This window comes from Siphateles boraxobius, unplaced genomic scaffold, assembly GCF_051911475.1.
Source record: "Siphateles boraxobius isolate OS27281-9 unplaced genomic scaffold, OSU_SipBor_1 68, whole genome shotgun sequence".
NCBI classification, from domain to species: domain Eukaryota; kingdom Metazoa; phylum Chordata; class Actinopteri; order Cypriniformes; family Leuciscidae; genus Siphateles; species Siphateles boraxobius.
Genome location: NW_027509195.1, coordinates 15,458,489 through 15,470,678, shown reverse-complemented (window position 1 = coordinate 15,470,678; position 12,190 = coordinate 15,458,489). Strand labels below are relative to the sequence as shown.

At 41.4% G+C, this 12,190-nt stretch overlaps 1 protein-coding gene across 1 annotated transcript in view; it reads right to left on the bottom strand.

The window, feature by feature from the left end:
- adgrb1a (adhesion G protein-coupled receptor B1a) overlaps positions 1-12,190 on the bottom strand; it is a 136,653-nt gene that overhangs the window by 24,647 nt on the left and 99,816 nt on the right. Inside the window, exons 18-21 of the mRNA XM_077215039.1 lie at positions 5,905-6,031; positions 1,457-1,560; positions 396-498; positions 100-250 (exon numbers count right to left, since the gene is read on the bottom strand). Coding sequence (XP_077071154.1) covers positions 100-250; positions 396-498; positions 1,457-1,560; positions 5,905-6,031 — 485 coding nt within the window. The remainder of the gene's footprint in view (positions 1-99; positions 251-395; positions 499-1,456; positions 1,561-5,904; positions 6,032-12,190) is intronic.

Genomic DNA, 12,190 nt, shown 5'->3' with positions numbered 1-12,190 from the left:
CAGTTTTAATAAATCGGATAGCTATTCGATCAGTAAAAAAGCGTGAAGTAACTAGTTGTAAATAGGCCCATAATAGGAAGTCAAAGAGACAAGCCTCACCCCAACCAAGGCAGAGGAAACGCTTGCGTATGATGCGGTTTCTAAGACGGCCAGTCACGGCCATGTAAGACTGCCATGCCTCCGTGAGAACCCAACAGAAAGAGGACAGGAAGAAGAAGTGCAGAAATGCAGCCACAAGAGTACAAACAACCTGAGAGCAAGAATATAGAGACAGAAAGAGAGAGTCCATCCATCAAAGATAAGGTTATGTAAGAAGGAAAAAAGGAAGATTATGAAACATATTTTGTTGTAGATTAAGGATTTTTATCAATTTATTTGTGTTTGTTTGGCCTTACCTTGTTCCGTGTCTGGGTTTGTCCAATAAGTATGAGTGCATTGGAGGAGATGATGGACAGACAAAAGTTGATGAGGATGACAGAACGTTCTGAGCGGATATACCTGAAGAAAAACACACAGAAACACTGAGCCAATACATCTGAATGACGTCTATTGCTCACAATCATTCACTCACAATGCTTTTAATAAATAGGCACATCAATGGAACCTGAACTGCTGTATAATAGCTAGTGGTGATGACCAAGATGACACACTGTGACTGCCTCTGTACAGACTACTGAAGCACAAGATGCTCTTTGGATTACTCTCAAATCAGGCTCCATAACATGATCATCAGTTTGCAGACAAGCTTTTGGAGTTATTGCAGCTGTCATTAAAGCTAACAGAGCAAAATGACAAAGACTAAGACACTGTGAAATTAATTTAGACCTTTTTTAAAAAAGACCTTTTATTTCAAATATAATTTGTATGACAAAAATGTTGGGCTGATTAATATTTTTGTGGAAACCGTGATACATTTCTTTCAAGATTCAGTAATGTCCAAGAGAAAAACATTTATTTTATTGTTTTTAACAATGTAAAAGTCTATTTACTGCCACTTTTTTATCAATTTAACATATTCCTTCAAAATAAAATTATATATATATATATATATATATATATTTTTTTTTTTTTTTACTGACCCCACATACACTTAAATTTACTTCAAATTAATTTAGAAATAACACAAAATCTGAAATGACCATGGACAAGGCTGTTGGTAGTTTTTGGAACTTAAAGTAAACTGCATGACCACTTAGTTAATGTGCCAATTAAGCACAATCAAGCACACTGGTCACTAATCATAAATAATCATAAATAACAACCTGACTTGTTTAGGATTACATCATGTCAAATAATTGATTTGAATCTTATACTCCAAAGCATCACAAAGCTCTTTATACAAAAACATATCACTGTCCATGGTGCTGAAACCCATGTGGCTTCCCATTAATGTCTATGAGTTTCTTTTACTGGTGAACAGCCAAATTGTATTTTAGCAGTGGAAGATCTTGCTTACCTCCAAACAGACACATAGATGATGATGAGGAGAAGCAGGGTGAGGGATGAAACCCCGCAGCCCACGATCAGAGTCACAGATGGAAGCTGGGACTTATCCATGTTCTGTCAACACAAGAAAATAGACTCAGTTAGTGCTCACAGATGCTAACTGTGCATCAGGCTAGCTGCCCGCCGTCCTCCATGTGATTCTGTGCTGAAGAGAGCTGGGGAGAGTGGGCTGCTGTCCGTGTGGCTCCGGCTAAGGAACAAGGTGAGATGAAGGTCACTCTGCAAAGGGCTGATACTGAGATATCCAGAGGGCACAGCAGAGAGCTACAGTATAGAAACCTATGACTGCCTTTAATGCCATAAAGACCACCGGAAAAGCTAAATGCTTGATGCTGTGAATTACTCATACACAGATTGTGAACCAAAAGCTTCAAATATAACAAATTTTCAGGCTTGCGCAACCATTGTCTTGGTTGCCATGGTGATGTGTTGGAGAAACAGCGGCCACTGCAGTGGTGTACGCAGCATCAACTGTACCATAGGTGTGAGTAGTGCATGCCTGCGTGTTCGTGAATATCTGCATCCCTTGCTTAAGCCTTAAGCCATTATAATGCATGTCTATAACTACTTTCCTTTCAACATTTTAAATACATTTATGTGGTACTGTGGCGTTTAGGATGTCCACGGGGTGTGGACTTCTCACCTTAGCTCAAAAACACACAGACTTACACTTACACACAAAGATAATTGGTTGAGTTTATAGCCTGTCTTGTCCCAGGTTTAATGTGCGCACAGGGCCAAGTTAATTAAATCCATGTGATTAATCTGCACTGCAGTGTGGTCCCCACTGACAATCAAGAAAGAAATGCATCCTCTGAGACTAGGTTTGTCTTCTCCTAGCCAATCAAACACCTGACTAAGCCTAAGCTGTGGAAGGCAGGCTAGTACTCAGAGCAACCTCTATCGAACCAAGGGAATTATTTAGTCCATCAGTGCAGATGGAGACCCATAGCAAGTTGGGAACAGAAACTCTAGAGTAACAAGTCCTGTCACTTCTGAAATGTTTGAAGGAGGCTTGGGAAGTTGAAATGATAGCACATATACAACATCATCTGAATACAATTTGTTCAGTTTTGTAATAATTTAGGCCATTTGTAATTTTTATCTGCTGTCATAGTTGTCAGGACAATAGGAGGAGATTTGCCAACACTTAAAATAGAGACTGGCCAATATTGCTTCATTGATGATCAATACAGATGATTATTATTATGCAAGTGTCTCATAACCAATATTCAGAACCATAATTGTTTTGTTTCAGATTGAGATTGAGATTTAACAATCACTAAATGATACAATGAAAACATAATATGCATTAAGGATAAACAAACAAACAAACCTTCCTGATAATGAATGATAAAATGTATACCTTGAATGCAACGTTAGTTCCTTTGGATAAAAGACCCAAATGCAAAATTGTTAATAAATAAATATAATTGTTAAGTCAGAATATACTTGAAAATGAGTGGGTGTTATATAAAAAGCTATTCTAAACAATACATAAGTTACTTTACCTCTAAATACTGCAGTTAAAATACGGTCATTGGTCTAACCATTTATTGGTATTTTAAAACTTGCCAAACTGTACGCAAATGCATAAAAAGAACATAAAAACTCGACTTGCAAAGGCAATACCCAATCTTGTGCAAGGGATAAGCAAAAAGAAAATGGCCTACCTCAGAAGAATATACTAACATGAAATATCCCAACACAGCATTTGGTTTCTTGATCTCGCCATCTTCACTGACCCATATTCAAGAATGATGTATTAAGAGCTTCATCCAAGTACAACCGCAGTGTAACTGTGCATTTCTACAAGCTTTAGCTCATAAATATTCAGTCTGGGCAAAACCACCTCTCGTATCAAACTGCTTATAAAGCGCAAGACAATCTGACCCATGTACACGAGAGTCTGGCTCAAAGCTGGAAACATCTGTAGAAAGACTGGCGTGTGATTAAAATAGCTGCAGTGTACTATCTCCCTTTATTGTTTTTCGTCTCTTTCCACAAGCACTGCAGCTGACTGTATATTCAGACTCAAAATGTGGGAGGGAAAGAGAGGAAGAGAAGTGTTTCTCTGGCTCTTTATCATTCTGAAGCTGTAGGATGCCAGTTGCCAGCGGAGGGGCCGTTGGATGGGCCATTTTGAGGTGGCAAGTGGAGCTGCAGGAATAATTAGCAGCAGAGCAGTGGGGGTCTGGAGCGAGAAGGCTAGGGAACGAAAGATACAGACAGGGAGTGGAGCCAAGGGGAGGAGCGGTCCTCCTTTCTGCTGGCACACGGCAATACAAATGAAATCCCCACAATATGCTTCCCATGAGGGCGAGGAAAAAGCTAACTGCGATACTCCCTTGTCCACGTTCATCTGACCAGGTAGAGCAGGACATGGAGCCATCATAAGGCGAGAGATTAGCATACGGCTATGGCTCTCTGATTCACCATGAAGAGACGTGCAAATCATGCTGTCTTTACACACACATCCATGAAAGCAATGGCAGCACATTAATGCACACAGGAGCCCTCTAAAACACAGATACAAATGTGTATAATGTAAACTGGCTTCAAGATGGGGCAATATATCAATATGGTCAAATACATATTTTGTTGATAATGCAACAACATTCCTCTCTGAAAATTCTGTCCTAACCATATCCCCAAACCTAACTCTATCCTACCCATAACTTATCCCTAAAATCAGAGGGAAATGATAGGCGAATACTACTGATGGAGAAGCAACTCACCCTGGTTGTAAGCTTAACTGATATATACTTTAAACTTGTTGCATCAAAAGATTGGTTGGGAATGTTGAAAACGGTTGATCCAGGAACAGGTTTCACTTGGTGAAATCACGTTAACTATATAACTATATCCCAAAGACATTGCTTGAATGTAACATCAACCTTTGGTTAGCAAAAAATAAAAATGAACTAACTCATTGCACTTTCCTGGAATTATTGTCGATGACCAATCACTACATATCGTTTCAAATAAAAATATAATTTGTCTTTTTAAATTTGTTAGTAACTTGTTTTTCCTCTGAAACAACTTTCCTTTTTTGCTGACATCACTTAGGCCGAGAGGGCTGTACGATGTTAACCAATAGCCAAATAGCTATTCAGGCATAATTGTAGCGAATTCTAAGCCCATATTTCCAATTGATTTCCAAAGCAAAGTATCACGCTACATTTTTTACCTTATATGTCCTCTTTCACTTGGGAAAACTTCACATTAAGCAAGTAAAATGTTTGTTTATGGACACCATATTGCAACTTTATGCAAAATGGCCTGTATGTAATGGTGAGATCATAATTCTGTTTTGTTATGATGTCCTTTTTTCACTTAGTTTCCCAAATCAAAACAGTGTCACAACAGTGACTTCTGTTCTTGAAGCAGTCAATCTGAAACATCTTGGCAAAGCAAATGAGAGAAGACGTGGCCATTGTTTTGGCCAGTAGGGTGTCAAGCTTCCTCTTCCTCTTTTTTTTCTGGTCTCTCTGGCTCATATCTGGGCCAAGCTGCACAAAGAGAGTGTTATAGCGTGTTCTATAGCTTTAAGAACTTCCACTGCCCATGCTGTTTCCAAGGCAACTGGTGAATAAACTGCTTCAGAGGCAGTTTCCAGTCTAATAATAACTAATCACACTGAATGAAAATTCCACACAAAGACACGACCCTTCCCAGCATTAAACCAAACCAAATCCCATCATTTTATAGAAATATGGCATTTTAAAGGTATACATATTTACACAAAGACAACCCTCTGAGGCCCAACTGAACCAATGGTGTGTATTTAAGATATATACATATATATGCTTTTAAACTCATTAAATGCCAACAAAAACACTATGAACATTTAAATGTACCAAGTAAAATGTATTTTAGGTGTCCACACAGCACAACATAAGAATAAAAATATATTTGTGTGTTGTTGTGTTTTAAACAAAATGTATTCCATTACAAATAATAGAGATTGTCTTCTTTACCATAGTTAGAGAGCTATTTTGAACCATTATATTATTAATCACATGTATTTTCTCTGTGCAAACATTTAATGTATGCAAATCCAATATGAATGCCAGCATGTTTAATGCACTGCGTTATGGCATTAAACAAACATAGCAAAACATATGTTTGGCATAAACGTATGTGCATATAGGCTACTCAGATCACATTGAAGTTGGAAACATGTCTTAAATGTTTGCATCAAATCTGCTGTATGGTTCTGTCATGTTGTGGAGAGGAGGAGAGGGGGGAGTGAGAGAGAGAGAGGGATCTGTTGATACATAATGACAATGACGCCTATTACCAAAAAGCGGTACATTAAAATCACAAAATATCACACAAACGCACATTTTTACATTCTTCGGTATAAAAGGATGCAAAAGAAATGGCTAGACTTACCACATCGGGATTGAGGCGTGCTAAAATGGCGAAGGTGGAGAGTCTGTCACACAAGCATTTGGTTGTGCTGGAGTCGACGGGCACGGCTCTACAGCCTCGCGCAGACCAGGAGCCCAGCAACGACGAGCTGCGGAGCGGAGACACACAAGAGCGCGGAATGAGATCAAATCCTTGCGCGATAAAACATCTATTTTCCCTAATCCAGCGCACACAGAGCCCCTTGGATGAGAGCCGGAGCGCGAGAAAAGACAGATGAATGGACGATGTGATGTAGCGCACACCTCTGCTTTCTGCATGGCCAGGTTAGCTGAAAAACAGCTACAGCTAAATGTAAGAAATTATTAAGTGCTGAAATAAAATAAAATTACAAATACTGTAATCATTTATTATTATTAATAATAATAATAATAAAATACATTTGCCACTATTGAATTTTATAATTATTATTATTAGTATTATTATTAATTATTAGGCTATATGCTAAAAAGAAGGCACATTCTTAACCCCGGCCCCCGGGTAAACATAATCCTGGGTTATCGTTCCTGTTTCACACTGCACACATTTTATCCAGGGTTCGCCTAATCTTGGGTAGCCAGGTTATATTTCACACAATACAGTAAATACGGGGTTAACTTCCTATCACCTTATTTAAGAAACACTGTCACCACGCAACGCGCACAAGATCTGTATTTTTTTTTTATGTCAGCAAATAGATTCGGTGGCCGGACCGAATTTACGAGACTCTACTTAATTTTCCGTGTTCCGCTCTGTTTCGCGCACATTTGAAAGTATACTCTTTTGCTCGTGAGCGAGGAAAGACGCGTTTGGCTTGAGCACACTATCTAGTGGACATAAGACCAATTTATACTTCTGCGTAGAACTCACGCCGTAGCTACGTCGTATGCTGTGTGTAGCGCGTGGCGTACCCTGACGTGCACGTCTCCAAAAATGTAAAGGCTGATTTATACTTCTGCGTCGGACATACGCCGGAGCCTCTACGCCTTAAGCCTGTTTTATACTTCTGCGTCGAATCGACAGCGTACCCCCGCAGACCCCTCTGCGTCGCCGCGAACCCCTCCGCCGTAGCTCGACGTGCACCTCCAAAAAATTGTAACTACGCGTCGAGGTGACGCAGACCACAAGGGCAGTGATTGGTCAGATGCACCGCGATGCAGCTCAACCTGACGCAGAACCATAAAACGGCCACGATGCCGTAGGAGTGACGGCGTAGCTACGCCGTGGAGTTGACGCAGAAGCATAATGAGGCCTTTAAGCCTGTTTTATGCTTCTGCGTCGAATTGACGGCGTACCCCCGCAGACCCCTCTGCATCGCCGTGAACCCCTCCGCCGTAGCTCGACGTGCACCTCCAAAAAATTGTAACTACGCGTCGAGGCGACGCAGACCACAAGGGCTGTGATTGGTCAGATGCACCGCGATGAAGCTCAACCTGACGCAGAACCATAAAACGGCCACGACGCCGTAGGAGTGACGGCGTAGCTACGCCGTGGAGTTGACGCAGAAGCATAATGAGGCCTTTAGACTACGCATTGGTTTTAATTTATACTTCTCCCTCGTTGTCCGCTTTGACGCACGCAGAGGGAGCATGTGAAACCCGAGGGAGCGGTTTGAGCAGACCAATCACAGCGCTTGCGTCTGCGTAGAATTGACGCGTTGTTACATTTTTGGAGAGGTGCACGTCAGGGTACGCCAAAGGGCTACGCACAGCCTACGGCGTAGCTACGGCGTAAGTTTGACGCAGAAATATAAATTGGGCTTAAAGGGTGATTTTTTTATGTCAGCAAATAAATTCGGTGGCCGGACCGAATTTACGAGACTCTACTTAATTTTCCGTGTTCCGCTCTGTTTCGCGCACATTTGAAAGTATACTCTTTTGCTCGTGAGCGAGGAAAGACGCGTTTGGCTTGAGCACACTATCTAGTGGACATAAGACCAATTTATACTTCTGCGTAGAACTCACGCCGTAGCTACGTCGTATGCTGTGTGTAGCGCGTGGCGTACCCTGACGTGCACGTCTCCAAAAATGTAAAGGCTGATTTATACTTCTGCGTCGGACATACACCGGAGCCTCTACGCCTTAAGCCTGTTTTATGCTTCTGCGTCGAATCGACGGCGTACCCCCGCAGACCCCTCTGCGTCGCCACGAACCCCTCCGCCGTAGCTCGACGTGCACCTCCAAAAAATTGTAACTACGCGTCGAAGTGACGCAGACCACAAGGGCTGTGATTGGTCAGATGCACCGCGATGCAGCTCAACCTGACGCAGAACCATAAAACGGCCACGACGCCGTAGGAGTGACGGCGTAGCTACGTCGTGGAGTTGACGCAGAAGCATAATGAGGCCTTTAAGCCTGTTTTATGCTTCTGCGTCGAATTGACGGCGTACCCCCGCAGACCCCTCTGCGTCGCCGCGAACCCCTCCGCCGTAGCTCGACGTGCACCTCCAAAAAATTGTAACTACGCGTCGAGGCGACGCAGACCACAAGGGCTGTGATTGGTCAGATGCACCGCGATGCAGCTCAACCTGACGCAGAACCATAAAACGGCCACGACGCCGTAGGAGTGACGGCGTAGCTACGCCGTGGAGTTGACGCAGAAGCATAATGAGGCCTTTAGACTACGCATTGGTTTTAATTTATACTTCTCCCTCGTTGTCCGCTTTGACGCACGCAGAGGGAGCATGTGAAACCCAAGGGAGCAGTTTGAGCAGACCAATCACAGCGCTTGCGTCTGCGTAGAATTGACGCGTTGTTACATTTTTGGAGAGGTGCACGTCAGGGTACGCCAAAGGGCTACGCACAGCCTACGGCGTAGCTACGGCGTAAGTTTGACGCAGAAATATAAATTGGGCTTAAAGGGTGATTTATACTTCTGTGTCGGACCTACGCCGGAGCCTCTACGCTATAGACTAGTTGTTGACGCGCGTTGACGCGCAATTACACATGCAGAGGGAGTATGTGAAATCCGAGGGAGGTGTTCTAGCAGACCAATCACAGCGCTTGCGTCCGCGTAGAATTGACGCTTTGTTACATTTTTGGAGAGGTGCATGTCAGGATACGCCGAAGGGTATGCGCTCTACGCACAGCCTACGACGTAGCTACGGCGTGAGTTCGACGCAGAAGTATAAATTAGGCTAGCATCAATTATATGCAGACGCAAGCGCTGTGATTGGTCTGCTAGAACTCCTCCCTCAGGTTTCACATGCTCCCTCTGTAGGTGTCATTGCGCGTCAATGCGGACAATGACGCAGAAGTATAAATGAAAACCTATAGCGTAGAGGCTCCGGAGTAGGTCCGACGCAGAAGTATAAATCAGCCAGTCAGTCAAACATGTGTCGTTCTACACCGTCCGCGCGGACACAAAGACTTTGTCCGAAAACTGATAAATGCTACGTTCGGAGGAAGGCATCAAGGCATGTCCGAATGCAATGATAATTTCATTTTCTGTTTCCTGAGATATCTTCATCTGATCGATTTTCGAAGGCAGCATAGATGTATGTATCCTTCACTGCCTTTGATATCCCACAATCAAGAAAAATAAAGATGCCGTCTGAAAGTGTGATCTATGTTTTCCACTTATGTAATTTATAGCAATAAATTACTATTGTAGTCATTAAATATTCTCTCAGTTTTCACCAAAGCTCGTTCTATTTTGCTGTAGATCATTAAACTGTTACACTGCCTCAGACGTCTGTCTGAAATCAGTTTTGCGAGGTACCTTCGAGTGCAAACACTGCCTGCAAAGTCATTGCTTGAATAGGGCAGCAAGGCAACAAGTCAGCTGCCTAAGTTTTTAGACGCAGCCAAAAATTTGGTTTAAAGCCACAGTGTACCTTCCTAATGACGAAAATTACGTCATACAGGGACGCGGAAGGCTGAAGTATACTTTGGCATCACAGTTCAATGGCATTTTCACTCAGACGCTGAAACACGAAAAAAATACGCTTTTTCTGCGCACTGTACAAAGAGCATGAATATTTGATGAGGGAAGCAGTTGTCTGTTGGTGAACAACTCACCATTCTAGCACCGCATCGTTTCACACTATCATTGACCCTGGAATTTGGTGTAAGTGCCTACATTTAATAATAATAATAATAATAGGCCCATTGTTGTTGTTGTTGTTGCACTGGTTCTAGAGCTTGCTGCATTGCAAAACACCAAATACCTCCAGTCCAAACTACACAGAATCACTTTGAAATGAAAGTTCCCAAAGGACAGTTTGGGGTAGCCTTTTCACACTGTGTTTAGCCTGCAGCAAGTCGATTTTACAAGTAGAGTAAAGAACAGCCTCTTTTACCTGTCAAAACTTTGTACGTTTATAAATTATGGAGGAAAAGTGCAATGGAGCAGAGGATGGATATTACACTGGGACATTGAGACCTTGGCCAGAGGAGAACTGGCCCCCCGACTGAGCCTGGTTTCTCCCAACGTTTTTTTTTTCTCCATTCTGTTTCCTGATGAAGATTGGGTTACTTGTCACTGTCGCCTCTTGTTTGCTTAGTAGGGGACACTTAATATTCAACAATATTATTGGTCTGACTGTACTGACTGAGTTGGACGATGACATCATTTTTTGCAGAATTGCTTTACACCTGAAATCAATCAATCTTTACAACCGGACTGAATCAACACTGTCCTGACTTCAGCCAAACAACAGCCAACAATTCATCTTTTTTTTCTGTTATCACAGTTTGAAACAATCTGTATGATGTTTGAAACATATTGTATAAAGCCCTATAAATAAAGGTGACTTGACTTAACTGGAACACAGCACAAGGAAAAAAAGAATTAGAGCAGTGAGTGTCTTATGTTTACTTTATTATCTTTGGGAATGTTAGATTAGCATACAATGTCCCACATGTTCATATACAGAATAATAAACAAACTAATAATTTGCTGGTTAAACTTTACAATAAGGTTCCATTTGTTAACATTAGTTAACATGAACTACAATGAAAATCACTTCTAAAGCATTTTTAAATCTTAGTTAATGTTAATTTCAACATTTACTAATACACTGTTAAAATCAAATGTTGTACCTGTTAATAATCTTAAATGGACTAAGGTAACATTAACTAAAAATGGACAGCTGTATTTGATATGAACTAACATTAACAAAGATGAATAAATACTGTATCAAATGTGTAACCCATTTACTCAATGCAGACCGAATGAATGTTCTTTCTAAATCACTATGCGATTGACTGTAACAGGAAACTATGAATAATATTAAAATAGCACATAATATTATAATATATGGAGAGATTAAGACATTCGCTACAAATAAATGTCATCAAAAAAAGCTGACATTTCATAGGACCCAAAGGAACATTAATCCACATCTTTCTATTCTTTGCAAAAAATTTTGTCAGTTTTATGCTTGCCATTAAACTTGCATCAAAGCAGATGACAGTAAAAGCATAAATATCATAAATACAACTAAAAAAACCTTTATTATGTTGTGGGTGGTGCCCAAAGCCACTAAATAATTAGCCACCTACACAAATTTGAATCTCATAATCTTGACGAGGAACCCTCTTGACAGCATGATTCGGCTGTGTCTGATCTGATGCTCGAATAACTATAACAAAGACCTCATATTGACATCAATGAAAGTGATATGAAAGTCATATCAAAACATACCCACTCCATGCACAACTGATCCTAATAGCAAGCCATCAATCATGTAGCATCCTCTTCATGCAGCTGCAATGGGGAGTCAATATAGTCACGCACACACACAGAAGCTTTTCCACACAGACTCAAGGCTACCGGCACCATTCCAAACCCACTGTGCGGTAGAGCTCTGCAGTCTAGGATACCCACAATGCACTGGGGCTAGAGGAGCGTTGAGGGCCAAACAGTACAGAGCTGGAAGCACAGTGTGTTGCAGCCCCAGGGGAGGGCTCAGTGTTAACATTAGCACATAAACCTGAAACTCAATATATTATCACCCACTGCACAGACACTGTGCGTGATACGATTAAGACTTTGTGTCGACCACACAAATATAAAGACAGCGCAGCACGGCTGTGTAATTGGATCACCGGGCTTGCAGTCCAGCTGTAGTGTGCATGTTTGCAGAGAACATGCCAAGTGCAAATGCACGAGAAAAGCAAGCTTACATCATGTAAACAATTAAATATACAACAGTATATTTATATATATATATGTTTTTAATATATGAATGCATGCAAAATGCCTTAAAAGTCAGCAGAAAATTGCAGTATTGACAATAATTATTCAAGTGCCCTCGTAATCTCTAATC